The 26972-nt window shown below is 44.6% G+C and overlaps 1 protein-coding gene across 1 annotated transcript; it reads right to left on the reverse strand.

Moving 5' to 3' along the window:
- Positions 1-101: 101 nt before the first annotated feature.
- On the reverse strand, positions 102-25858 carry LAPTM5 (lysosomal protein transmembrane 5). The gene is made up of 8 exons (XM_026863432.1): positions 25502-25858; positions 16241-16334; positions 7431-7507; positions 6566-6694; positions 5922-6047; positions 5267-5362; positions 1908-2000; positions 102-951 (listed from the first exon to the last, which is right to left on the reverse strand). Exons 1-8 carry the CDS (start codon positions 25586-25588, stop codon positions 877-879), a joined length of 777 nt encoding a protein of 258 aa, XP_026719233.1. The 5' UTR covers positions 25589-25858; the 3' UTR covers positions 102-876.
- Positions 25859-26972: the final 1114 nt, after the last annotated feature.

Raw genomic sequence — 26972 nt, forward strand, 5'->3', positions numbered from 1 at the left:
ACCATCTTTTCCTTTGCAAGCAGCACACACACAAGATAACATCAGCCTCAGGCAAAAGTACCACTTTTGATAACTAATTTTTTTAGAAAGCAAATTATTGCTTCCCTGTGACATCCTCCAGACAGCAAGGACAACATTGTTCAAAAATCAGACAGCAAAGTATGGAAGCAATTAACATTTTTTTTTTTTAATTGAAACTCATCTTTCAAGTCACACTAAAAGCAAAAAAATGGAAACACTCAGGTATAAAATGGCAGAGCAATACTGTGACAATTCCAGCATGTTGTATATTCTGGAGCACACACTATTAATCATCATCATAAGCAGACAGGATGAGCGCTGCATTGTAGTTAATTTGAAATCTTCATTCTTTTCTTGATCCCTTTCCCATAGGGTCCTCATTAAAAGATGCTTGTTAGCATAGCTTCAGGGTTGGACTATCTCAGTGAAAAGGTTTTTGCCCATTTTCCCCCCATTCCACATCCTATATGTCTCAGCTGCTGAGTTACATGTTAGACGGATGAGAAACAGCATCTTGCTGGCATAAAGCAAACCTGCCAAGGGATTCAGACCAGTGCTTACACTTCACATTAGCCAGATGCCAGAGGCCAGAGATGGGAACTTCTGGTGCCTGGTGCCAAGTTCATCAAAATTAGCACTGCGGCTTGGTAGTACCGAGTCAAAACTGCCAGTGTAGAACAAGGCACAAACTCCAGTGATTCACCATCACTCTTGTAGGCTCATAAAATGAGCTGGATTGTATTGAGCATGATACTGCTATAAAGTAAGGACTTCTCTGTGAGGCTGACTATCTGACAGAAGGGGTAAGAGGCACCAACAGCAATACACATGTTGTCTTCTCTCCATGAGCGGAGCTTAGATTGCTACATAGGGCGGTGGGGATTCCTTGGAGGGCAGCTCTAGGGCTTCCTCATATGATGGCAGCACAGCCTGAAAGAGAAGAACATTAGTTACGCTCAGGGGATCACATGAAGGGTTTCAAGTGGATTTGATCCTGGATGTGTTTCCCTACCTAGTGCAAAGCAGGGTAAAAGAATCACATGGGCTGCCAGACATAAAGGGCAGAAATCCACAGGTGTTAGCAGTCAACTGCACTTTATAACCACGTTGCTGCCAGTCCCACCTTCCTTCTCCCAAAGCATGGCTACAATAAATGGACCAAGGCTCTTTAATGTCCAGAATATAAGCCTCATTGCCTAAGCAAAGAAGCTAGGCTCAGATCACTGCAGAGGGCCATGAGGCGTGCACAGTGCTGGCAAGACAGGGCTAATCATATTTGCCAAGTTTCAACAAGACAAATGCCTACACTTAACATTCTATACTCTTCCTCTTTACTTCTCATCCATCTTTACAGTAGCTCTTATTTTCGGAAAGTCTTCCGTATCTTTCCATTGTGTCAGAGCAGCGGGATGCTACTACCAAAGAGACCATCAGTAACCTAAGGGAGGACACTGACATTCATTGCTTAGCAAACTGTTAAGATGAAGGGCAATGTGCCAACTCTCTCAGACATTGATCTAGTGAAAATGAAGACAAACTTAATTTTAAACAAGGGTAGCACTATTAAGCACAGAAACCAAAGTTCAACTGAAATTAAAAACACATCTCTGGATCAGAGAATAAAAGTGATATAGCCTCATTTACCTGCTTTGCCTGAAGCCTGAGCTTCATGTTCCATGCAGATACCGTTGGATTTGAAAGATTTTAAATAAAAGTTAAAGGAACATAATATAATTGGAAACTGGTTATTAGTATCTGTTAATGCACATTTGAAGGGTTGAACTATCTCTCAGACCACCGAAGAAGCAAAAGTAAACATCATCATGCATCTCACCTGTCTAAACCATGAGTTTTCATGGTGTAAATCTGAAGCAGTCTTTACTCACCTTTTCAACTGCTTGTGGGTCAGCTTTAACCTCCTCTCTCTTGCTGGCTTTAATATACTTAAAGCAGCTCAGGACACATTTGAACATATAGGCCTGCAAAGGAAAGGGAAGTCTGCCATTGCATTGCAAGTCAACAAGAGCATTTCCACTTTTGTCATCAGCCTGCTGTTGTCTTACTCTCTTCTCTGGAGGTAGAAATTTGGAACCATGTGTCCCATGGCCTTAAATCAGTCTCTCTTGATCCTTCACTAGAAAGGCAACAACTTCATCTATTTGGAAAAATACACTGGTGTGGGAAGTCAATAGGACTAGTAATACCATTAAATATAAAGCACGTGCTTAAGACCTCTGGGTCTGCAATGTCATTCAGTAGGAAAGGAAAGCATGTCTTTCATGTTATTTTTCTGAGCCGGCTACAAAGTTTGGATGTCTCAGAAAAGCACCTTGGGCACAACATCCACCTCCCAGAGATCCAAGGCTCCCTGGTCAACTAGGGCTGACCCGAAAGGTCAGCTCATTCAATAAAATCCTACACTTGCAATAGTTACACTTTTCTGACAAGTCCGCCTTGCACCTCACAGAGTTACAAGATGCAATAAACAGGGCTTTTCTGAGAAAAATGGATCGATTGATGGATTGTGGCACAAGAAAATAAGCAAGGCCTGTGAAACATACCATATTAAATAAATATTTTCACTACTCTGTGCAGCAAGGCGAAGTCGTGTGCCTCTTATTTTTATTGGCATAAGAGTTTTCTTTAAAAACAGTTGGCATTTTCAAGGGAACATAGGGAGTTATATGCCCTGAGAACAAGCCATGTAGCTTAGGATTTCCTAGAACAATGAAGACTGTTTGTCTTGACACAAAGCCAAGACAAAGAACGAGAACAAGGAATGAAGTATCTGAGTTGAAGGAATCCTTCTCTCAAACAAAATTCCAGAGATGAGGAGGTAAATCCAAACTTTGTCCACCTTTAGGGAATACTGTAAAAACCTTCCCTCTTCCAAAAGCCTCTTCATGCAGAAAGCAAACATGCAAGACACTGAAGCCATCATATCAACTGTACAAAAACCCCCACTCATCCATGAAAGAAATCCCAATAAATTAAAAAAAAAAATATATTTACAACAAAAAATTCTTTCTTTGATTTTGATTCTGGAAGAGTTTGCTGCAGCGCCAACCCAGTATCTGCACCGAATTGAATGAAGTTGACTTCAGTTAAGACTGCTGCAAGCAATAGCAGGTTTGAGCGGAATACATTAGTACACACAGCTTATGTAAAGGTAGCTAGTGACCCTGGGATCATCCCATTACTGACTAACTCAAAACACTTGAAAGTCACCGTAGGATACCCTTCTCCACACTGAACTGAAGAGGGAAAACTTCTCTGGCAGCCGTTGACATAATAAGTGGATGGAAAACTTGTCCTAGAGGTCAGGAAACGAGCTACTTCAGAAGTAATTATGTTAAAGCCTTTCTTTCATTTCCCATCAGAAATGCTTTATTCCCCCTGATTTCTTCATTCTTATGACCGTGGTGGTGGAGGGCGATGACTTTATGATACTGAGGTGAGATAAAGATTACCTGTGGATACACAGATCGGCAAGGGGGACTGCTCTAATGGTGCCGTGTACGCATCACCCCTCCACTCACTCTGCCCTGGTAATACCTGGCATCAGCTTAGACCCGAACAACTGATGATATCACCACTGGGGCTCTACAAGTAAACATACAATAAAGCCACCACACTTGTAACCAGCTCTGAAGTCGCACGGAGAGACTTCCACGTTGCAACAGGACATGCTCCTGCAAAGGGTGGTGTTATAGGAGAGAAGGGAGGGAGAGGAGTGTTTCCACCCCCCTAGCACTGGCAGAGAAATCTTTCCTGCTAAAAGGGTGAGCCAAGTCTTGCAGGTCTCATATGAGGTCACTGGCAGAGGTGTTCAGCGGGGCAGGTGCCCCACCTCTTCGCCGTCTGACAGACCACCTTTCAGCTGAACTGTGCTACAGTGTGGGACGCAGATAACTGTTTGGGGACAGTAATTGCAAATTGGCAAGCAAACAGCACCAGATACACAGAAACAACATTTTAGTGCAAGAGCAATAAATGCTCGTGATGGGTCATTAAGCCAGTCAATTTATGCAAAAAGACCCTAGGCTAGTCCAGTCTATTTGGATGCTACCTTGGTGTGGGCATTCAGTGAATTGAAACCAATGGGCCCTAAATTGGCCAAATGGCCTTTTTAGGTGTAAAATGTTTCATTTCGTCGCCATGTGCCTCATCAGATCTTTATCACTTGGAAGGAACTCTCTCATGAAAATGATTTTGCTGCACATGGAAGCAGTGAGGGATTGTCACTAAGTTTAAAGGATAGGGTTCCTAATGACTTGCTTTGGGGGAGCTTAGTAGACAAGGAGTACTTGTGCCTGTCCATTTTATTTTTTTTTTTTTTTAATTATCCTCCCTCCATCCCTTCTCCTGCAAACTCCAGTGCCAGAAGTCGTTGCAAGTTAAGCAGTCTTGTGGCTAACCCTGTAGAAAATGCAAATCAAGCAATTTGCCAGGTCAGTAAGATTTCTGCTGAGGACCCGCACTGTCAGCTGGGTTTCAGGGTTATCTTCACTCCTGTTGCGCAGTTTATGCAAATACTAAAAGATATGCTAAAGTCATGCCTGCAGTGCAATCGTACAAGACACTCCACTCCACACTGGCTTGCCTGGCCACCTGGGAAGAGTCTGAATAAAAAATGTTTTCCAACTATCAAGTAGCATTTTTCACTGTGACAGAATCTTCTGAAGTACCTGGAAAGATCTGGTTTTCTTAGCTGGTCTGAAACCCCTCAGTGAAAAACATGTTCTCTGATTCATTGAAGCAAGAAGAATAGAAACCATCTTACAGTGAAGTTTTCTGAGATGTAAGCAGGATTTAGCAGCTCACGGGTTTTAATTAAATTTCAGGGTATCAGTGTGCGTAACTCCGCTTACATTGGTGCAGATGCAGAGACTTACCCAAGTAGAAGATCTAACTTGCTGCTTAATGACCTCATTTATTTTGGCACACAATAGCAGAAGAGTTTCCTATATTTGTTTTCAAACAACTTATCCTTCTAGAGATGAACGGGCAGTAATAGTTTCTGGTTATGAGAGATTTTGCTTTATAACTCACATCTGCAGAAGCATAAAAGCAGTGGTTTGAATATTAGACCCACTCCAAACACTATGCTGAGGCACAGCTCCTATTATGCCCAAGGAGAGACCAACAAGATTTTCCAAAGCCCTTGGAGAAGTAAAACCAATTCCTCCCATCTCCCAGTCAAGAGAACTTCATTTCAGCCTCACCAGACCCTGCAGCCACTTACCTTCAGGAAGAGGACAGCAATGAATGCAATGGTGAAGGTGACCATCACTTTGGCATATTCCTCTGTGGGTAACTTCTCCAGGGTTGGCAAAAAGCCCTGTGAAAAGAGGGAGAGGTCTCAGAGAGAAATGCCTGCTCCCTCTGCCAGGTCACACAGAATGGTGGAGATCTCATCAAATATCCCAGCCGGCCTCTCAGACTGCTGGGACAGGCCACCTTCCTTTCTTCATCAGAAGGACTACAGGGAGATTTTCTTCTTCCTGCTGTCTATACTCTTTTGGTAAAGATTTTCAGAAGACTATTTAAATGAGAACTAGAAGTATGACTGTTTAATAAAGATGAAAAGTTGACGCATTTTCAATTCAGGCAGGCAGGCTCCATCCAAAACATTTTGCTCTGCAATTTGCATCCGTAAGATTCTTACAAGGAAAAAAAAAAAAAAGGTGTACTTTTAGGAAACACATGCATAAGCAAGCTGTCAGTCAAGAACATGGTGTTGGTGAGAACATATGGAAAATCATCCTTTGTCATCAAACAGAGCAGTTCTGGGTATACCGTAGGGATCAGAGAAAGTTTACTGTGTCTTAACAGCCACCGATAGAAATGTCATAGGGGTTCACAGCATGAAAAATCAGCTGAGTTTGCTCATAACATACCCCGTTGTCAGAAGACTTGAGGCTGAGGTAGGTGGGCACTTCCATGTAAGAGCTGCAGAGAGTGAGAATACTCAGGCAGAAGTCCAGCAGCTGCAGAGCCAGGAAAGGGATCTTCGAGTGTCCCTGCTGCAAGAAGGGAAGGAAACAGGGATTTGGTTATGACTGCAAGATTGCATTACTTCTACAAGTTTTCCACATTTTACACAGGGCCAGTGCTTTGTTCACATCGACAGCCTAAGCTATTTAATTTGCTTATACTAGCCAAAACGATGAGCAAAGCATCTTGTTGGGCTGATTTACGCAAGCTCTACAGAAGAGGCCTCCAGCTGGAGCAGTGATGTTCCTAGCTTATCTCCAGCAAGCCCTTCCTTTCTTAGCATGGGCACGCCCATAACAACCTCCCCAAAGCCATGAAACAGAAAATATAATCAACAGGAACATTCCCAGACGTGGAAAACTAAACAGTGGCCCAGCTGTCCCTAGTTATCCTTGCGTACCCTTTAGCCCCCGTCTTGTCTCCAGCCAGTACAAAAACTACCTCGCCATGACAAACCATAGCCCAAGATAATGATTCCTACATTATGGATTGGTCTCCATCTGGTAGGGAACAGAGAAGACCACCCCAGAAACGAGGTGTTACCTACTGTGTGGCTAAGGGAAGACACAGAAGCAACCACTGGGACTTGCATGTAGGAACAGAACATTGTGAGGAGGCTGAGGAGAAAGTCGATGACTTGTAGAGCAAGGAACGGGATCAGGAGACGTTCCCTCTTCTGAGAAAGAAAATCAATGCCAGTTATTTCTACTCTGAATGGGACACTAATACCAGCTATCAATACCTGAAAAGACATATATTAAGGTACTCCAAGAATAAACACTTTCCGGGAATTTCTGCATCTAATTCCACATACAGTGGTGATAATCAATTCAGAAACAACGAAGAGCATCAACACTGATTTTTTTTCACCCCCTTTGAAAGTTTAAGTGAATTTTCACTGTGCAACATTGCAACTTGATCCCATCGGAGCTGTCATTCAGCTGTCCCCAAAGTTTAACAGTACAGAGAAGTCTGGGTTCCCACACCAGTGCGTGGTCATTTCTGGTTCTGAAGTGGGAAATGAATCCCTAATGTAATAAGGGAGTTGCAGTTCCTCTCCAGATACTGACTTGCAAAAGAGCAAGTCATAACATTCCACTCCTTATCATAACATTTCCAAAGTTATGGAAATTTCCATTCCAGTTCCAAATCATAACATTTCCATTCCTTAACAGAAAAAATAGTCTTGATGCAATTGTCACCCAGATTTGGTAAATCTGGCCATTAGCAGCCTTGCAGATGGGCCTGAGACTGAAAACCAGCCACCTTCCCCTTCTGTAAAAGGGCGGAGATATTGATTTGCTTTTTTTGATCATAGTTCAGCACTTTCCGTCATTTAGTGCCCTCTCCCAGTGCCCCCTAACTCAGAGAGGCCTCAGCCCGCAACTAAACGTCGTTTGTGGAGAACATACCTTCACCACACCAAGGAGGAGGTTGAAACTGATGACAAACAGCATGATGATCAACAGGAAACTGGTGATGACATCAGCTAAAAGCAATAAAAGTAATTACCACATTACTAAAATCTGGAGCTTAATGTCGCAATCCAGTCACACCTCTAAGAAGAATTAAAGTGTGATAACTTGGCAGAAAGAATTGTATAAGTGGGGGTACAGCTGGAAAGTAACCCTCTTTTCCTTTGCTACATCCACTTTTTCATCTGCCTTTTAATCTTCTTTCTTTAGCCATCAGGTTGAGCAAGCCATCAGCTCAGGCACGTGGGAGCCAAAAGCCTTTATTGCCTAGACTGATATTTTAAATATCCTAGGCTACAATATTAAATAAAAAAAATAAAATAAAATAAAATAAAAATAGGCACAGTGCTTTCAGCTAATGATTAATAAGTCTGAGTTGGAAATTATTTTGAGACTCAAAGACAGACAAAGTAACCAACAGTGAAATCTGGTGAAAAATCTGCAAGATTCGCAAGCAGACAAGCGTGAGTTTTAACCACCCACTGTTGGTATGAACCACAGAGTTTCAGGGAGAAGTATCTCACCTCCACTCTCTGTAGCTGTAGGATGCAACATACACATTAAAAATAAACGTGTGAGGAGAAAAACATGAGACAGTTCTACCTACAGGGCTGAAGGTCATCTTTGTCAGCAGTTTTGCATGCAGGTAGGTGATCTCTTACATACACGTAGCTTCCTACTGAACAGTTCCCAGGAAGCAATTTCCCCCCTTGGCGTTGCAGCCTGCCCTGATGACGACGACCAAAGCCTGGCTTGCACTGTACACTACACACATTCGGTCTTCATAGCAGTCTAGACAGTGTGAGGTTCTTTCTGAAATGGGTTTGCTTCTTAAAAAAACAAAACAAAATCAAAAACCCAACCAAAAGTGTGCTCACTCCAAAGGCTACTCCCTTTATCTGCCTCTGCATGATGTACAGTCTTTCACAGTGTCTCCTCCGACTCATTCTCTGATTTCTTTCTTATTGCTTTACCTGAGTCAAAAACAGCATCAGTCTGTTTGGGGTCTCCAGCTCCCAAGTGCTTGAACAAAAGGTTTAATTTATTTAGGAAAGAGCCACAGTTTTAACTTTTCTGACTTTTTAAAGCAAAAGATCCTTTCTGTAGGTTTGTTTCTCAACCATCAGAAACGTTTGATAACGGGTTTGCTTTTCCCCTGCCAACTGCCCAATTTATTTCACGACTATTAAAAAAATCTAGTGCCTAACTCTATTTTTTCCATTACCCTTTTTGCTTGCTTTCATAAAGAAATCTAGAAATCGTGCTTTAGCCTGTTGGATCCTTAATATGTTCCAGCTGCTCTGAAATCCTTCACTGCTCCATATTACCCATTGTTTTCCCTATGAAAATGCCCCTCCATCTCCCCCAGCTTTGTGTCTTTGCCTATAGCTTTGGTACCACATTACATTTTTAGTGGGTGGGGGAATATTTCAGTGCTTGGGTATACACCAAAGCGTCCTTAACTCACTTCCTAACTTTGCTCACAATAGAATAATTTACAAAGATGTTGAGGCAGAGAAACCCATCCCTCTTTTTCAGGCTGATAACACCAATGCTGTTGTTTACAGAAACAAAACTTGTGCATCGGAGCAGTCACAGCTATATCATCATTTGGCCAGTTACTCTGAGGGAGCAAATTCCAACAGTCAGCCTAAGTCAAAGGGCGAGCCATGCTGGAGAAGGGCTGACCTACCACCCAGTGCTGCCCATGACATCTGCCAGGAGATGGGCACCCATTAGATGCAGGGGCCATAGCATATGCAAACTGTCAAGGACTGCCTCCAGGCTCTGCTAAGCGATGTGGGTGTGGATGAGTGCCAGTTGAAGAACGGACCAAAGACAGTACTGAGAAGCGCTGAAGCCTTTCCAAGGTTGTAGAGGACCTGCCTGACAGCTGGGCTGAGCCACATCTGGCAGCAAGGGCAGGTGGCACTAACAGCAACACTCCTCACATCCTTACTCTGCTAGCAGAGAGTGCACTTTATTTCATTTAAATGCATTGCTACAAAAGATATTTTAACTTCTCCTACTCTCCTCTCAAGAATTAGCAACACACTTGAGTCTCCTCTAGAAATGAGATTTGCTGACAAAGAACTTTTAGTCTGAAAAGAAGCTCTGACCAGTACTTCTTTCCCCAAGGATGAGAAGCCTCTTCCTTTCTGGGGCTCAAAGGAAAAAACCCTTTGAGGAGGCTGCATCCCTCAAAGAAGCAAAAATAGCTTATCTCAAGAGAGGGAGCAGCACTACATGCATTGCTGCACATGGAGGTGTCAGACATTCCAGACCTAAGGGAGTGATCAAAAGTGTCCAACAAATATTTAACCTACATCAGGAAAAGAGTTTGGAAAAAAAAAAAAAAAAAAAAAAAAAAAAAAAAAAAAAAAAGCGCAGGATCTGTTGACCATGAAGCAATGAAAATTGAAACACGGAAGAGGAAAGAAGTCTTAGGAAACAGCAAAGAAAGAAAACCCAAATCCATCAAACCCCAAATGAGAACAGAGAGGGCAGTGGAGAAAGGGCTTTACTGCAGAAGAGGCTGCTCACAGCTTTGCAGCTCCCGAGGGCCCAGGGGAGAGCCTAAGCTTCAAGGCAGAAAACCAAACCCACCTTTCAGTAGCAGGAGAGTAGAGACAAGGCTGTGATCTGGTGCACGCAGAACCAAAGACTAACACGAGAACAACATAAACTCAAAACAAAAAAAGAGCTTAACAAAGATGACAGTCTCAGCCTTTGTAGGAACAGGCATAAAAGGAGATAGTCCTAGTCCCATTAAACCCCAAACTGCTTGAAGACATTTTCCCTCATTTTCCTCCCAGCCCCAAGCCCCAGAAGTTTGCCCCAGAGAGGATTTCTCTCTTTAGCATGGTGTTTCCTTGGATTCAAGACAGCTGGGTTTTTTTCTGCCTCTTTCTACATGTTCTCATGCTCCAGCTCCCTTGGCAGGCTCGCTAATTAATTGGGCAACTGGCCGTTGCTTCTGCAGGCTAATTGCCTGCAGAACCCAGCTGAATTTTCCAAATGGAAGCTAGATCAAAAAACCCCGAAACAAAATAACATAAAATCAAAAAGCCGGCAACACTTACAGGCACAAAGGGGTGGAACGAAAAGGAAAACCAAGAGAAAACACGGTCTGCCTTCTATTTGTTCACAGCACACACTTTCTGCTGGCAGCAGATATTTCCATTCCAGGGACATTTTAGTACCAACAGATTTGATCTCAGTAGTCAAAGATTTTACTTAAGCAAAATTACTTCTTCCTTTGTGGGAGCACATTTAGCAGATGGGCTAAAGGAGTGACCCCCTTAGATAGTCATAGCTGCTGGCTCTTAGCCCTGCCTGTGCAAACCCTCCATGAGATGGGACTGTTACAGAGAGGCCAAATACCACCTGAATACTTCGCAAGGGCTGGCGGAGCAGCAAGTTACCTTCCAGACCCAGCAGTAGATCCCTGGGGATCCCTGGGGTTTGAGGCACTTGCAGCCGCAGCAGACCCTAGAGACCGGATTAGTGTGACTAACAGGCTCTTTCCGTGCCCAGCATCTGTTGTCCAAAAATATAAGACGTTAATTTTTAAGTCTCTTCAGTATTTCCCTTCACGCTTAGTTGGCCTTTGTAGGATGAATTGTTTGTCTCTTTTGTACTTATTTAGGAATTTTGTACCAACCTTGAGCATCTGTATAATCTCAACCACAGGAGTATCATTCCTCAGTTTTCCCTGCATGTTCATCTGGGTGTCTATCTCAGGAATAACCTGTTTTCCTCTACAGCACCTTAAAAAGTATCAGAGGATTCAGAGAATAACAGGGTTTGTCCCTGCAGAAGGTGTGTTGTCTGTTTGAGGGCTGTTATTGCAAGACAAAAGGCAATTGTTACAATAAAAAAAAAAAAAAAAAAAAATCAGATGAAAGAAAAGTCTTACAATAAGTGATGCAGGCTTGAACAGGGATGCAGAGAGGTTGTGGAATTCTCATTTTGGAGGAATCTGTAAACCTCATCCGGATAAAGCCTTGGGCAAGCTGCCCCAACTTTGGCATCAGCCCCGTTTCAAGCAGGAGGTTGGACTGGAGACCTCCAAGGATCCACCTTACTTCTGCTCTGATTTGATGATTACAAAATCAGGCAGGGAAGATATGTTGCTCCTCACCAAGCCTGCTTCACTCCTACAGCCCTAGAATATCTTACCTACAAGAATATTTCCACAGCCACCTCCATGCTGGCAGCGTGGTGAGAGCTTGCCCCCTTTGAGGTGCATCTTTTTTTCCAAAAGCATACAGTAATAAACAGCAGCAATAAATAAATAAATATGCTCTTTCTTATGCTTTTTCTTACTCAAATTCTCTGAGACTACCTGAGTCTCCTAGACATCCCGGGGAATTTAATGCGAAGGAATATGTATGTGCTGTGAAGTAAATGCCGCTCTCCTTGGGGAGGTGGTGTGACCAGAACGGGGGCCTATGACAGAGCCTTGTAGAGCTCCACTAGATATTTGTAACGCTAGCAGGCAGTACCAAAACCCCCCACCCATCCAACAGGAAGAGAGAGCGTTTATTTGCCAAATGTCTCTTTTTTATTAATTTCAATTCAGGAGTTTTGCCCTGAATGTAGCCAGGAGGGATGTTGAATGAGTCCTATTATTTCCCATGAATGCAGAGAAACCCTTTTCTGGTTTATGGCCCAATAAACTGGCATGGGAAATAGAAACGGGGCTCATAAAGCTGTGGTTTAACAGTCGTGTTCACGGATTGTCAAGGACGGCAGTGTTTGATTCCGTGTTGCCGATAAGCTGCAAGGAGATGTTTCTGGACAGCCACATTCAAAGGATGGGCAGGACCAGCAAGGGATAGAGGCCTCCCAGTCCCTTTAGCCAGATTCACTTTTCATTGGAGAAGGAGGGAGTGTTTTCTGCATAGGAAATAGTATGCATAGGATATGGTATATGCTGTGCACACAGGTCTTCAGACATAACTGAGGTATTTTTCTTGGCTGGCTGGACAGAAATTGAAACAACTTTTCCAGTTGTACTTTGTCCACAGCCTCAATTATTATAGTCATTAATGAAAAAGAAAAGTGATTAACACTCAGGCTGTATAAAGGCATGAATTGAAGACATCCTAATCTGACCCATGGCAAGCAGTGGGGTGTAATCTTTTCAGGGTAGAAAACCATTGCTGTTAGAACTCGTAAGGAGTTTTTAATTGAAATGTTTTTTGGGGGATTGCTTTTTGTTGTTTTCTTTTTTTCCAGCAGGAAAAGCCAGTCTGCCAAAGCTCATATGCTTTCAGGAATGAAGCACTGCCAAGAAGACTTTTGCTAGGAAGGCTCCCGAGCTCCAGGATGAGGTTTGTAATAGACTGGAAACTGGGGAGGCTGCATGGGAAATGCACATCCAAATTTCTGCTGTATGTGAAATAGAGCATAGAGATGTGAACCTAATTCTTCCAAATTGCAACTGAATGCCTCAAATCACAGCACAGAAAAGTTTGTCTCCTGTTCCCTCTGCCTGGACAAATTAATCTTGTTTTATTTAACTATTAGATAGGTAGTACGTTTAGATCGACTTTAGATCAGCCAACATCCTGTCATTGACCCCACTAGGCGTGGGAAAACCATCTTCAAGTCTCCCGAAGACAAAGAGGAACCCAGATCTTCTTTCCATTTTAATCCAACATTTTCAGCATTTTCAGTCTTATATTAATTTATTGGTCAACTTTCACTGAAAAGCAAAGTTCAGAGGAGTGCTCTCACTCCTGTGTTGCCTGTGGCATCCTGTAAACCAAGACAGCAAGGAGTAGCAGGCTGCAAGGGACAGAGCACCCCTCTTCTGAGGGCAGCTGACCCACTCACCCTTCCCATTATCCTGGAAATCGCAAAAACCTACAGCAATCACAAATCTCCCTCCCCTCCCTGACCATACCTGTGGAAGTCGAGGCCCGTTCCATACCCTCTTTGTAAGGCAGTAAAACATACTGCTGAGAAATCTTGACAGCTCTGATTCCTTATGAAGAACTCCTATATGTTTTTTTCCTACTGTACCATGTGAAAAGCATTTTCCCATAAATCTTGCCTTGTTTATATTCTTAGGCTATGACTAGGGCGTTAACATTATATATTCTGAGACATGATTTAATTTGGCAGGACCTACAAATAGAGCAGCAGATGCTGAGGGCATCGGCAGAACCTCTCCCCAAATTGTTCTCCAACTCTTCCATCTGGGTTTTAAAGTCAAATTGAACTTTTTGTACTGCTTCGCTGTATTGCTTCCCTGCTAGTTTCTGGAAATAGAAGGGTTGCACTGTGTTTATTCCAGATATAATCAGAAAACACAATCTCCCAAGCAGAGCCCTTTGAAATTCTTGGGAAGAAAAGCCAAGTGGAAGTGCTGGGGATTTCATTATGAAATGTTCCTTTTTGTGTAGGAGGCCGTGGAAGAGGGGGAAGGGGAAGACCTGTCATTTTGATTGTGTGGGAAGAGGGGGGGTTGTTAAAAATGGGGCCAGTTTCACTCGGAACAGTTCTATTCTTAAAGAAAGCCCTTCAGATTTGCGGAAATGGATGTCTTGCTTAGAAAGCATATAATGGTTTCATATGGAAATTATCTGAAAAATCCCTCTCAATGATTTGTTTCTTTTTTTAAAAAAGAATATTTTACTTAGATACTTGAAGAAAAGTAAAAATTATTGGCCTTAGATGATCTTTCTGAAAAAAAAAAAAAATTATGGAAAACTATTGTCATTTTTACATAACTGTGAGAAAGTTTTCTTATCTGCAAGTATCATGTTCAGGTTTCAGCAGTTCGGATCACTGTGTTAGTCAGAATGCATGTGCATACTTCACTTGAAATATTTCCAACTATGCCCACGTCCAAGCCAGGTACATCAAAATGAAACAAAAGAAAAAAAAAAAAAAAAGAAAAAAAAACAGAAAAAAACAAACCCAAAAAAGGGAGGAAGACCTTAAGGTCATCGCATTTGCATCACATTCTTCGGTTTTCATCTGTAAAATTAAAACTAGAAACATATATTACAAAAATGGATAATTGGGTTCTTCTACCTATGTTGTGCTGATCCCCGCTACCCAGCAAGCAGCCCGGGGCTGGGGCCCGTTTGGTATATCACATGTTGCCCTCATGGGGAAGCTCTGCACGCAGCATTTTCCAATGCAAACATCACGAAAGTCCACACTGGGCGTTGAGTTGAGCCACAGCTGCAGAGGGACCTCTGTGCACCACAGCTAAGCAATAGTAGCCTCCAACCCACCCAGACTGGGCTAAGTCAGAAATAATGCCCCGTGTGAGAGATGTGAACCGTGGCAGCAGACCCTTGCTTGGTGGCCTATTAGCAGGACTCACCCAAATTTCCAGTTTCCACCCACTGCTGATGCCTTTCAAAACAGCCTTGGTGGATCACAGTGGTTCCTTCTAAAACCCAGCTGGGCTCTTTTGAAAAATGTGAACCCATCTGTTAGCAATAACTTCGCCCAGACAGTGACTGTGCCTGTTTTGGTGCTTTCCACTATGTCTGACTCCTACCCGGGGACAAGTGAGTTTGGGATGTGCAGGAATCTGCTGTACTTGGTTTCTTTTACCTCCTCTTTACAAGGGGAGTCTCTGGGCGTGCTTGCAGCCTGGAAAAGCTGGGAACAAGCAAGCCCTTGCTGCTGTGACTTGCATTTTCTCTGACTGTGAGCCTTCTCCGGAGGGAGAGTGCAGGGTGTGGGAGCCTGGTTTCCGTCTTTCTGCACACAGCGGAGAAGGGTTATCTCAACTTGTGGTTTTATGCTGAAAAGTGACTAAGAAAAGGAGAAATCACCCTGTTTTTGTTGCTTCCAAACAGCTTCAAGCAGAATTAGCCTGGTTGATGAGTTACTTTCTTTTAAATGGCACTCCACATGATGTATCTGCCGGGTCTCCAAAAGCTAAGCTAGATCCTTCCAAGCTCAAGCCGTAAGAATTTAATCATCTGTGATAAATGTGATGCTTGTGACTATTTGTGGGATATGAAACAGCCTGACTGCTTCTTCCAGGCATCCAGTGTTCTGCAAAAAAACACCAGGGAGTGGGAAAATCCAGGGATGGGGGCCAAAGGGGTAGGGGAGAAAGGGAGGTGGGCTGGTGTGGCTCTCTGAAGTGCCTTCAGCTGTGAGTAGGAGACACCTGCATGGCATAAGGGATGATGAGAAGAGGATGGGTCCATGGCATAGAAGGCAATGTCAAGTGGCTTGTGCACCCATGGGACGTAGTGTAGGGCTGTGATTTCTCCCTGCTCTGGGGACCCCAAGGTCACTGGCCAGACTAGGCCTACTGAGCTGGTCAGACAGTGCAGTGTTTTCTTAGAAAATGCCCAAGATGTGCAGGAAGTCAAAAGTGTGTGTAAGGCTTAAATGATCTACAGGTAGTGAAAAGAGAAGGGGAAACCGGGATTGTCAGATCAAAGCAAGAGGGAGTGGGAAAGCTGAAGGAGAGTGAAGGTAATGGAGAGTTTGGGCTGAGGGTCTGATCCACTGAAATAAAGACAATTTCTCTGGGCTCCACTCTGGTCTCCAAAAAGCCAACACATCCATGGTCTAAATCAAAATCCAAATCTTTAGAGGCTCAATTTTGTCTCTGGGTCTGAGCTTTTGACCCATCAACTCTGAAAACCAGTTTCCACTTTTTCTTTGATGAAAAAGAAAGAGGGACCAATGCAGGACCTTGGGCTCCTTCGCAACCTCCCAGACCCTTGCTGCGTTCCAGGATCCCAGTGACCTACCAATTCTGTAGTAATCCTTGTCCAGGTCTTTGCAAAAGCCTTTCCCACCTGCCACCTCCAGGGAGTACTCAATCAGCAGCAAAACGCTCATAACCTAGAAGAACAAAAGCAAAAGACACAATTCAGTGGGCCTTGAGCCAATTTCCTATCAACAAATCTGTTTCCAGAGAGCACCCAACGGCCACAGCCCTAATGCAGGATGGGTCTCCAAGTGAGACAGTCACGAAGGGCTTAAAATCCTGTACAAGGAAATGTTGAGGCAAAAGTTATCTGTTTATTAATAGTGTGGGTTTAACTGTCTTTTTCTGCCAGCTTCTGAAGGAGGATGGAGAAATTATGAAGTTAATGAGCTTTATTGCAACACTTTTATCCAGAAAGTCCTGGATTTACATTTTAAAGTTGCATTTTGCTTCAGAATTGAGCTAAATGTGACAATAGCATTTTAATGTACAAAAAGAAACACAACAAGAATAAAGGTCTCTCTGTAAGTCTAGCTATTCTACTTCATTGACAAAAAAATATCATTTTCCTTCTTTTATTTACTTGAGAAAAGTCTCCAGGTGTGCTTTTTTCACATTGAACTAAAATGATTTTCTCCAAGTTTCCAAACTGGACTATCAAACCCCTGACTCCAGGGTTCATTCTGAGTTTGGCAATCTGTGAGGTGGAGTAAGGTCTAGAGCTGTGGTCTCAGTCCTAGCACTGAACTTCTATATCCAACAGTGATGCTCTGCAGAGAAAAAACAATTTCCAATCCCCATGTTAGGAAGAGCTCCTGTTGCACGTGGGGCACCGGGCAGTCAGGGGCTGCAGAAGACCTCCATAAGGCTGGAGACCTCACCATGGAGCACCTCAAACCACGTCCAGGGTATTTTCGTGCAAGTAAAACCAGGAAATGAGTAGCCACAAAGCCAGGCACCCCGCCACATCCCTCCTGGGGACAATCCCACCCTGCCAGTGTGTGCGCACATGCCAAGGGGAACAAACTTGTGGCAAACAAGTCCAAGGCCACAATGGAGTATCCGTCCCTGCCCACACTGTTGTCAGAGCAAATAACACCTCTTGGGGTAAAGGACTAATGATGTCATTTATTGCTCCTTCATCACCTGTCTGAGTGTTTCAGCATTGTATAGAGAGGTGGCACGTCCTTGTTCTCTGACATCTGCTGTCCTCCATCATACTTTGTTGTCATTTCTGCTGCGTTTTTAGGCTGTAGCAAGCTGTAGCATAGCGTACTCTGCCACTCCTATACCTACAGGTGCACTTTCCAAAGGCAGCAGAGTGTGTGCTGTGTTATTTTAAAATTGGCTTAACAGCATGGGTGGCTGGAGAGGAAGCCTGCTGCTCCATTTCCCAAGGATGCAGGAAACACCCTGCAGCTGTGTCTACTGTCTGGACAAGCTCTCTGACCCTTCTGCTGCTGTGCAAAGAGCTGCTGCTTCTTCTCTGCCTGAGCTTTACCCCTGTCCGGGAGGATCACTGGATCACTTGCCACAACAACAGGGCACAGCCTGTGAGCAGAGAGCAAGAGTCAGGCCAGGAGAAATGCCCAGGCCATCATGACCTGTGCATTTTTAACTCAGAGGGGTGGGAACTGAGTCTGCAGGAGAGGAAATCCTGACAGGTGCAAAAAGTGGAGAAACCTGTGCCAACATGACTCTCCATCTTCACCCCACCAACGCGGGGTCCAGCATCGGGAGCAGCCGTTCTGCAGACTGCCAGGGCCAGGAGCCATCAACAAAAGTACCATCAACAACAAAGGGCTTGTTGTGAAGAGGTGAAGGAGAGAAGGCATTTTCTCTGGACGGCACAACCTCTGCCTGTGAGTCATCTGAACAGCGAGGCAGGAAGCAAGTTTGTTTCTGCCACCAAGATCAACACAACCTGGGGTACCGTAGGGCTGAAACAGCTTTTTCACAATCGCTAGAGCAGCCTTTCATTTCAACAACTGCTGAAAGAAGTGATGCAGGGAAGGAGGAACTGGAACTGTTGTGGTCTTGTGTTTGCAAACTGCATATGGGAAACAGCACAAAACCAGCAACTGGAGGGAAATGAGGCAAGCCTCACTGATAAGTGAGCAGAAGAGACAATATTTTTTGTCTTTTGCAGAGTAATGGCAGGAGGTGCAATATGAGATCCAGACAGAGCTCAGGCAGGAGTAACGTACAGTCAGGTGTGCTGGGGCTGGCATTTCAAGCAAACAAAACAAAGAAGCATGGGAAGAAAGGCTTCGCATTGCCCCAGAAATGGGGAAGCCTGGCTGGGAGGGGTGGCCTGCAGCAGAGACAGGAACTGAACGCAGATGCTCCCACAGTCTCTGCGTTAGCTGCAGAAGTCCTAGAAATTATTTTCAAAACCAAGTTAATCAACTTTCTGTGCCACCAGCTGCGAGTACAGTTTCCAGAAGAGCTCTAGCTTTGCTGCTAGAGCGAGTGTCCACCAAGCCACGCTCTTGCTGCAGTGAGGACTGGGACCCTGTGTCCTGCCACAAGCCTTCCCTCTGAATTTCACATACTGTCTCGAGTCTGAGTTGGAAGGAAGGATGTGTCGTGTTTTCTGCTGGCCTGTCTGCAGGTTGTTCAACAGCTACATGAGACACACTGTGCTTTTTTTTGTTTGGTTTTGTTTTTGTTTTTTTTTCCCCATGCAGTAAATGAACTTTGCAATTTGCTTGTGAGGCTGATAAGGAGAAATATCTAGATCTCATTACCTGGAGGGATAAGAAAGTTAATATAAATTCAGTTTAATGTAACAGCTTTTAAAGTCCCATGGAAACACTGAACCTTGTCAAGGATGAAATTGCATTGATCTGAAGTTTCTTTACACCTGATGGTCACCCCTGGGATGTAAAGGATCTCTTAACTATCCAGACATGGAGATCACACGTTGACTTCAAGTGCCTTAACTTGTCTGAGAGGCTTCATGTACATGCTCCTGAAGAGATTTCACTTCCCTTATTGCTACTGTTGGTCAAACCCCTCAAATGTCAACATGGGAAATATAGGAAGAAATTGGTTTTTCAGGTTTCTGTTAAATGGAGCCCTGAACAAAATGGATAACCTGAGCCCTAAATATCAGCTTCATTCCTGAAAGACAAGCACGTGAAAGCAGGACATCACATCCCAAAGAGATTTACAGCCAGAGCAGAGCCAGAAACTAAACTTCATTATGAAGAACCATCTCTAATGTCTATCAAAGATGGGAACATTAGAGCAAATGAGAGTCTGGTTTCCTTGCAGGTGTTGAAATAACCCACACAACCAGACCAACTGCAGTCACATAAAATAAGTACATGTCAGATAGGAATCCCGAGTCCAACCTGAAAGATTGAGAAGACTTCTAAAGCAAAAGTTGGTTTAAACTTTAATTTAAAAGGGCTTTTGCATAGAAAGAACGAGCCACTGAACTGCAGTGAGATAAAACAGACAGTGATGGGCCTTTCCCTTTGCTCTCCATTACAAGTGCCATGTGAGGATGAGGATACCTCTCCATCACCTGATTTTCTGACACGCTGCTGCCTGGCATGTGACAATCGCAGTTATTCCTCTAGAGAATATACATGCAAGATGATGAAAACTCTACAGTGGGCTGCTCGCTTCAATTTGAGAGGACAGTAGAGGAAGATTGATGTGGTGTCTGCCCAGCACTCCTCGCTCTGCAAGGCTGTATGTATTCTCACTCAAGATTCACCCTTCAGCTCCAGAAGAAACCAAAAGGTTCCTGTTTCAGACAGACAGGGCTGCTCAGACACGCATGCAGTTCCCTTTCTTATTGCTATGTCACGACAGGAGAGAGGCAGGCTTAAAATAGGAAAGTTCACCTCCTGGCACTCAATCTGCAACTCCCTTAGTGTGCTGCAGCCTCCCAGCCCTTCCACCAGCCAGCCCTTCTTATCTCCTACAGCTGCAACTTGTGGAGGCCACCTCTCATCTTGTTGCTGCCTCTGTTTAAAAGGAGTACTTCAAGTAAAAGATCTGTAACACTGGGAAATGAAGTGACTTAGACAAAGAGTGTAGGACTGAGATAGAGCCAGTTGTTAAATCAAGGCAGCTAAATTGGGGGCGTCTTGCAAGGCAGAATCTTAACATGATGCACACAGCCCCCATTCCCTGGTGAATAATGTTGCTGCAGCAGGGTTAAAATGCTGTTAGAGACTGTGTCATCTGTCATTTTTTTCTGAAATATGTGCAGCTTGACTAGTCTCCAAATAATTTATCTTTATGCACATGGCTTTGGTGTGATGGCTGCTCCTTTTGTGTTTGGTTTTTTGTTTGTTTTTGTTTTTTTTTCACACAGTGTTTCTGCAAGAAGAGCTTACAGCCGTAATGAACAGGGGTCACTGGGGACAGTGACATGCTGCTCCAACAGTGCATCGGGGTGCTGTGCAGGTTTCTGACAGCAGCACACGCAAGCAGGTGACACCCAGCACTTTGGAGGCCCCACATGTAGATGCTGTAATTTCAGAGCTTCACCTTGTCTGACTTAAAGTGGTCACTGTGGCAGGGTAGGATGAAGCGAGGAGTGGTTTTACTCCCATTTGGTTTCCTTTCAAAACATTTTGTCTTTTCCTTCCTGCTGCCTCCTTCTCCCCCTCTTGTTTGTGCAACAGAGATGCTCCAGGAGGATGATGGAGCAGCACTGGGTCTGCTGAACATCTCGGGCACAGCCTGGTGAAAGTGCAAGGGATCACAGCTCTGTACCAACATGAGCCATGTCCAGATGAGGACTGGACCTGGGGAAAGTCCCAGAGTTGAGTCTCTGCTCCCTGAGTTAAAGACATGGTAGAGAAAAGATCATCTGTGACTGGGTCCAGAGCAAGGTACAGACATGCTGCTCTCTAAGACCTTTGGCTCTAATCGAGGACTAGGAGCAAATGAACTTCAGGTTTTCTACCCACCCTGTATGCACAGAAGCAACTTTTCAGCCTTGTTCTTGAAGCTAATGTCAAATAACTTGAGGTCTGTTCACGCCTGGGAGGAGCTGATGAGCAGGACAAATTCCTCCTTGCTTTCTTTGAAAGACACCTGCAAGTCACCTCACAACACCCAGTGAAACTTTGCTAATCACACAACTCTGTCCATCCCTTGTTCCCCTCCTTCTCCTTCCCCATTTGTTTGAGAATGCCTACTATTTATTTCAACTGTCTATGGAGAGATCAGCCCTGAGACAAATCTAATTTATAGGAGGACAAGACACCACTACAAAGCCTGATAGCTTGTGTTTGATGGCATTACTATCACCCAACATCACTACAATTCATCACTAAAACCCACAGCAATAATTTATACTGATACAAACCAACAGTATTGATGTAGCAAATCATCAAGTCACTGCCAAGTTATAAATCCCCTTTTCTTTTTCCCTCCCTCTGCCCAGCTGCAGCTACACGATCAAAAAGATGGAGAAAAGGTAGAGAAAAAAATGGTTCCTATTCTGTGTTATCTCTTAAAGAAGTAAGACATAACAACCTTCTCTGAAAAATAAACTCTTTTGCAAGGGGATCTATGTAAAAGAAACCCACTGAGATGACAGGAGGTAATGGCCTCAAATTGTGCCAGGGAAGGTTTAGACTAGATATTAGGGAGTATTTCTTCACAGAAGGGGCTGTTGGGCATTGGAATGGGCTGCCCAGGGCAGGGGGGGAGTCCCCATCCCTGGAGGGGTTGAAGAGAAGAGTTGACCCAGTGCTGAGGGATCTGCTGTAGTTAGGAACTGTCAATGTGAGGCTAATGGTTGGACTGGATGAGCTTCAAGGTCTTTTCCAACCTAGATGATTCTGTGACACAGTAGGTACAGACACAGGGGGACTCACAGGGATTTGGGTGTTACACGCTCTGGTATTGCAGTGATTTCAGGAACCAGCAGCAGGGTTGAAAAGCTGAGGGCTCCAGATGCCCCTGCCCATTCCCCATATCCTTTACTGGATCAGCCCTGGCCTTCAAGAACATCTCTGGTTCCTCAATCTAAACCAAGCTGCACGTTGCTACTGCTCCCTGGCGCCACATGCCCTACACTGACCTTGTACATCATGCTTGTGCATATCTTACTGTAATCACTGTACTGGTTTTGCAGTGATGTGCCACAAAGTCTCAGAGAGTGACCTCAAACCCTCCTGACCACGAGCCACATCCAGCTGGTCACTGTGATGGTGGCTGAACTGCACAGGAGCTGCCATTTAGAGACACAGGGCTGCTTCCCACTCAGGCAGCCCTGGCACTGGGGGCTACCAACGTGGGCAGAGGGAGAGCAGAGCAAGGCCCCAGCTGTGGCTCTGCAGCAGCCACCCCAAAAGCACGGGGAGACCCCATGCTGAGTTCATGATGCTTGTGATCCGTCACCAATCTGCTCCAGGAGGGGCTGACCCCAAGCCAGGCAGCATTGCTTGGCTTCAGAGCCCAGGATGAGCCCTTTACCCTCTTTTAGTTGGCAGTGCAGAGAATCTAAATGCTCTGTCACAGATATCTATCCTTTTATTTATACAGGATATAAACTACAACTAGGTAAACCACACATAACTTCTGATTTGAACCACGTCTCCACTGCTAACAGTTAGGGAAGGGGTAACATTCACAGCAATAAAAAAGACTGTGTAGGAAGCAGCTTCTGCTCAAAGAGAGCCAGGTTACACTAGAACTTGTCAAACATGGAAAATAAATGATTGAAAAGGAAATGTGAGCAGAACAGAGCTCGTAAACATGATAGTTTTCATGTAACCTCAAGCTCAAGAAGTCTGACAGACTGCAGAGGATGCACAGGGCAGGGATCACTTGGTACCTGACCTGCTTCCAATACCACCTTCTCTAAGCAGCCACTTCTGGCTGCTGTCGGAGACAGGCTGGGAGGCTGCTGGACTTTGGCACTGACTCAGGACATCTGTCTTATGACTTCTGCCTTTGCCGTTTTGCAAAGAAAAGCAGCTTCTCTTGCACGCCCTCAGCGGACCTTTGAAACTCTTCTGCAAACTTTCCCATGAGCACTGTGAAGGCTCATTCCAAGGGTCTCTGCCTTTTGCTGTTCAAAACTCACCTGGTGTCTTCAGCTGAGCCATAAAGTTTTTTTTGAAATAACACATCTTCCATATGGTGTCACTGGTAATTAAGTTTTCCCTGTTAGCCACCACCATCAAAAGGTGGGGTCTCATTCTCCTCCATCACACCCTGGTGCAAATCAGGATACTCTATCATTGTTAGTGGCATCATGGTGAAAAACTTATGAGAAAAATTGCATCAGTCCAACATATTTGCTGACTTCTGAGAAAGACAAAAGAGGCCTTTTTATGATTCATCCTCCCAGCTAAGAAAAAATCCATTTTCTGTATCTCTGTTTCACCACTGATAACAGATAGCTCACACTGCATGGCGTGCTGGTAGCTCTCTGGAGAAAATGCATTGTAGTTCTCTGTCTTGTGTTTCCCACCTTTGCACAGACCTTCAATATTGCCAGCGCCCCTTCAGAGCTTGGCTGTACTTCCTAACAGGGTCCCATTTCTAAACAGTGACCATCCCTCAGCGATGGCTGTATGTTTAACTGGCTGTCAGAAATTGCTTGTGCTCTGCTGCAAACTCTCAGCTTTGATGTTTCAATTTTTGTGTCTTGGGGTCATGAGAATGCACAAGAAACGCAGCAATTTCTTTTTCTTTTAAGCAGTGAGATTATAAGCTTTGAGACTGTGGCAAAAGAGAAGTAGCTTGCCCAGGGTGTAATATAGATGCTCAAAAAGCAGAAGGAAAAAAAAAAAAGTTTTTAAATTGCATGATTCTTTTAACCAATCTCATAATATTTAGATGATTAAAATACGGCATGGAAATGTCACCACAGCTCCTGGCTTTCAAGTAATGCCAGGGGAAAGATTTCAGCAGTTACATTGCATGAAGATGCGGTGTAGACCCAAGTTTCTTTGCTCTCCTGCTCTGAGCTGCCGTGGGACCATGTCCTGCCTCAAACCAGGTGGATACAGAGATGTTGTGCTGCACAGCCCCCCTCCTCACTCGCTGCCTTCAGCAACACACAGTCCTGCTGACTCCTGACAGGTTTATAAACTCCTACAATTCACTGAATGTTTTCCCTTTATCTTCCTATCCCAAAGCTAAGCTGATCAGCCAAGCTGATCTCCAGATTTCTTTGCCTTCCATTTCATGAGTTGAATCCTCCACCAACGTGTATGCAGGCATGGCATTGTGGAAGTCAAACCCATTAAACCACCATGTCCGGCCGCTGTCTTGGCTTTGTGTGAGTGTGGAGGGGGCTGTGGTGCAGCGAGGATTTGCTCAAGCAGCTTGGGTTGCTCCTGAAGCCCTGGGGAAGCAGGCTGGCGCTGCAGGGGGACGGTGGCGTGTCCCTCCCACGGGTGCCACAGCTGCCACAGCTGCCCAGCACATATTTGCAGGCTACAGCTCCCCTCGTCGCTCCACTTCCCCTGTGCAAGGGGTGGGTTAAGAGCCCCCGTTAACCGTTATCACCCTGCAGGCTCCCAACCCCTCCTGACTGTGCACACTGAGCGCCACAGATGGGATTATTTTAAGTGCCCCTGCCGTGCGAGAAACCACATCCTCAGTATGACTTAAAGCCACTGGAAAGCATCTCGGTGCAACCAGGTGGCATGGAAGAAATGTCCCTCCGGGCTCTGCTGCCTCTGCACCCACCCCTGAGCCGTTATGCCAGCTGCCTGGCAGCTGAACACGACCACAGATCCAAATGGAAACCAGAACAGTGCATACAGTGTCTAACTGGCCGTAGAGAGAGGAATGAGGCAGCTTTGCCCACCTGCTATTTGCTTGCTCGGGGCCCAAATCCCTCCTCCCTCCAGTGACCCATAATTTCAGCACTGCCACAGTTTTCATTGCCCATGTGCTGCCCAGTTTCTAACCAACAGGTCCAGGTATCCACACTGAGCCCTCACCAGGCTACACACCCCTTCACAGGTAAGAGCTCCTGCATTAAGCTGCAAGGGAAAAACAGGCAGGAGAGTGAGTTTCCATGAGCTCCAATTGTTGGTCCCAGGGAAAAAAAATAGAGTTAAAAACCCCTCCCAGTACAATAAATTTCTTCCTGCCCTCCAATTCTCCCCCCCCTTTTCTGCCTTCCTCTCTTTTGTCCATCCCTCTTAAATCATTGGGTTTTTTTCTATTTTGGGAACACAGAAAATTCAGCGGTCAGGAAACCTTGTGATCTGCAATGATTACACCTTCTGCAAAGAGCACACATTTGCGTCTCGTCTCTTGTCTCCCTCTCCCTGTCCCCCCTTCCAGTCCTGTAACTCACCATGTGGAAGATCCCTAGAGCGACTGTGGCTGTCTTGATGTTGAAGAAGCAACATTTGGGGGGCACAGTGGTCGTTTGGGCAGTCATTCTCGGATCCCTCTGCGCAGCTGTGAGTTAATGAGGTTGAACTTGCAGCAACCGCCCCACTGAAAAGCCAAGCGAGCAGTGCAGCTCAACTTCCTTCCTGGTCTATAAATGTGTTAAGTCATCTACAAAGTCACATGAGATCTTTGGTTTCTCAATAATACAGAAAGAAAAATTGTGTTGCTTTTCTAACAGATCTCTTAACTGCTTGCACATCCCAGGTGGCAAATGTAAGCACAAATGCTGCTTTGGGCAGGTGGTGTCCAGTGGGTGAGTGTACAGGGAGAGGAGGCATCTGAAGCAGGGTGCAGCTTTGTCCTACATAAAACAGCAGAAACAAAAGCAGGGGGCCAAGAATTTCACCTTAAACTTGACCCACTGTTTTTACAGTGAGGCATCCAAATTCCTTCGTTTGAAGCGGCTTATTCCTTGCCAGCAAAGTCACCATTCCTTGGAAGTGCTCCTGGGCGCTGACACCCGAGCAGCCCTGGCCTCTGGGACCGCAGGGGTGGTGAACTCCAAGGGTCAGGATTGTTGGCTGAGGGATCTGCAGATTTGCTCCCAGGTCCTCACACAGATGATGTGGTTTATGTTGGTCAACTCCTGGAAAAGAAAAGCAACAGAGACCTGCACCCTGTGACTTGGTCACCGTGCAGGATGTCAGACTGTCTATCCCTGCTTGAAATTAATAAAATGTGCTCTTTGCTATATACTTATTATCATTCTCGTCAACCCCCCCCCTTTTTTCCTTTCCTTTCCTTTCCTTTCCTTTCCTTTCCTTTCCTTTCCTTTCCTTTCCTTTCCTTTCCTTTCCTTTCCTTTCCTTTCCTTTCCTTTCCTTTCCTTTCCTTTCCTTTCCTTTCCTTTCCTTTCCTTTCCTTTCCTTTCCTTTCCTTTCCTTTCCTTTCCTTTCCTTTCCTTTCCTTTCCTTTCCTTTCCTTTCCTTTCCTTTCCTTTCCTTTCCTTTCCTTTCCTTTCCTTTCCTTTCCTTTCCTTTCCTTTCCTTTCCTTTCCTTTCCTTTCCTTTCCTTTCCTTTCCTTTCCTTTCCTTTCCTTTCCTTTCCTTTCCTTTCCTTTCCTTTCCTTTCCTTTCCTTTCCTTTCCTTTCCTTTCCTTTCCTTTCCTTTCCTTTCCTTTCCTTTCCTTTCCTTTCCTTTCCTTTCCTTTCCTTTCCTTTCCTTTCCTTTCCTTTCCTTTCCTTTCCTTTCCTTTCCTTTCCTTTCCTTTCCTTTCCTTTCCTTTCCTTTCCTTTCCTTTCCTTTCCTTTCCTTTCCTTTCCTTTCCTTTCCTTTCCTTTCCTTTCCTTTCCTTTCCTTTCCTTTCCTTTCCTTTCCTTTCCTTTCCTTTCCTTTCCTTTCCTTTCCTTTCCTTTCCTTTCCTTTCCTTT

Source organism: Athene cunicularia (genome assembly GCF_003259725.1).
Source record: "Athene cunicularia isolate RWA chromosome 23 unlocalized genomic scaffold, athCun1 chr23_part1, whole genome shotgun sequence".
Classification (NCBI taxonomy): domain Eukaryota; kingdom Metazoa; phylum Chordata; class Aves; order Strigiformes; family Strigidae; genus Athene; species Athene cunicularia.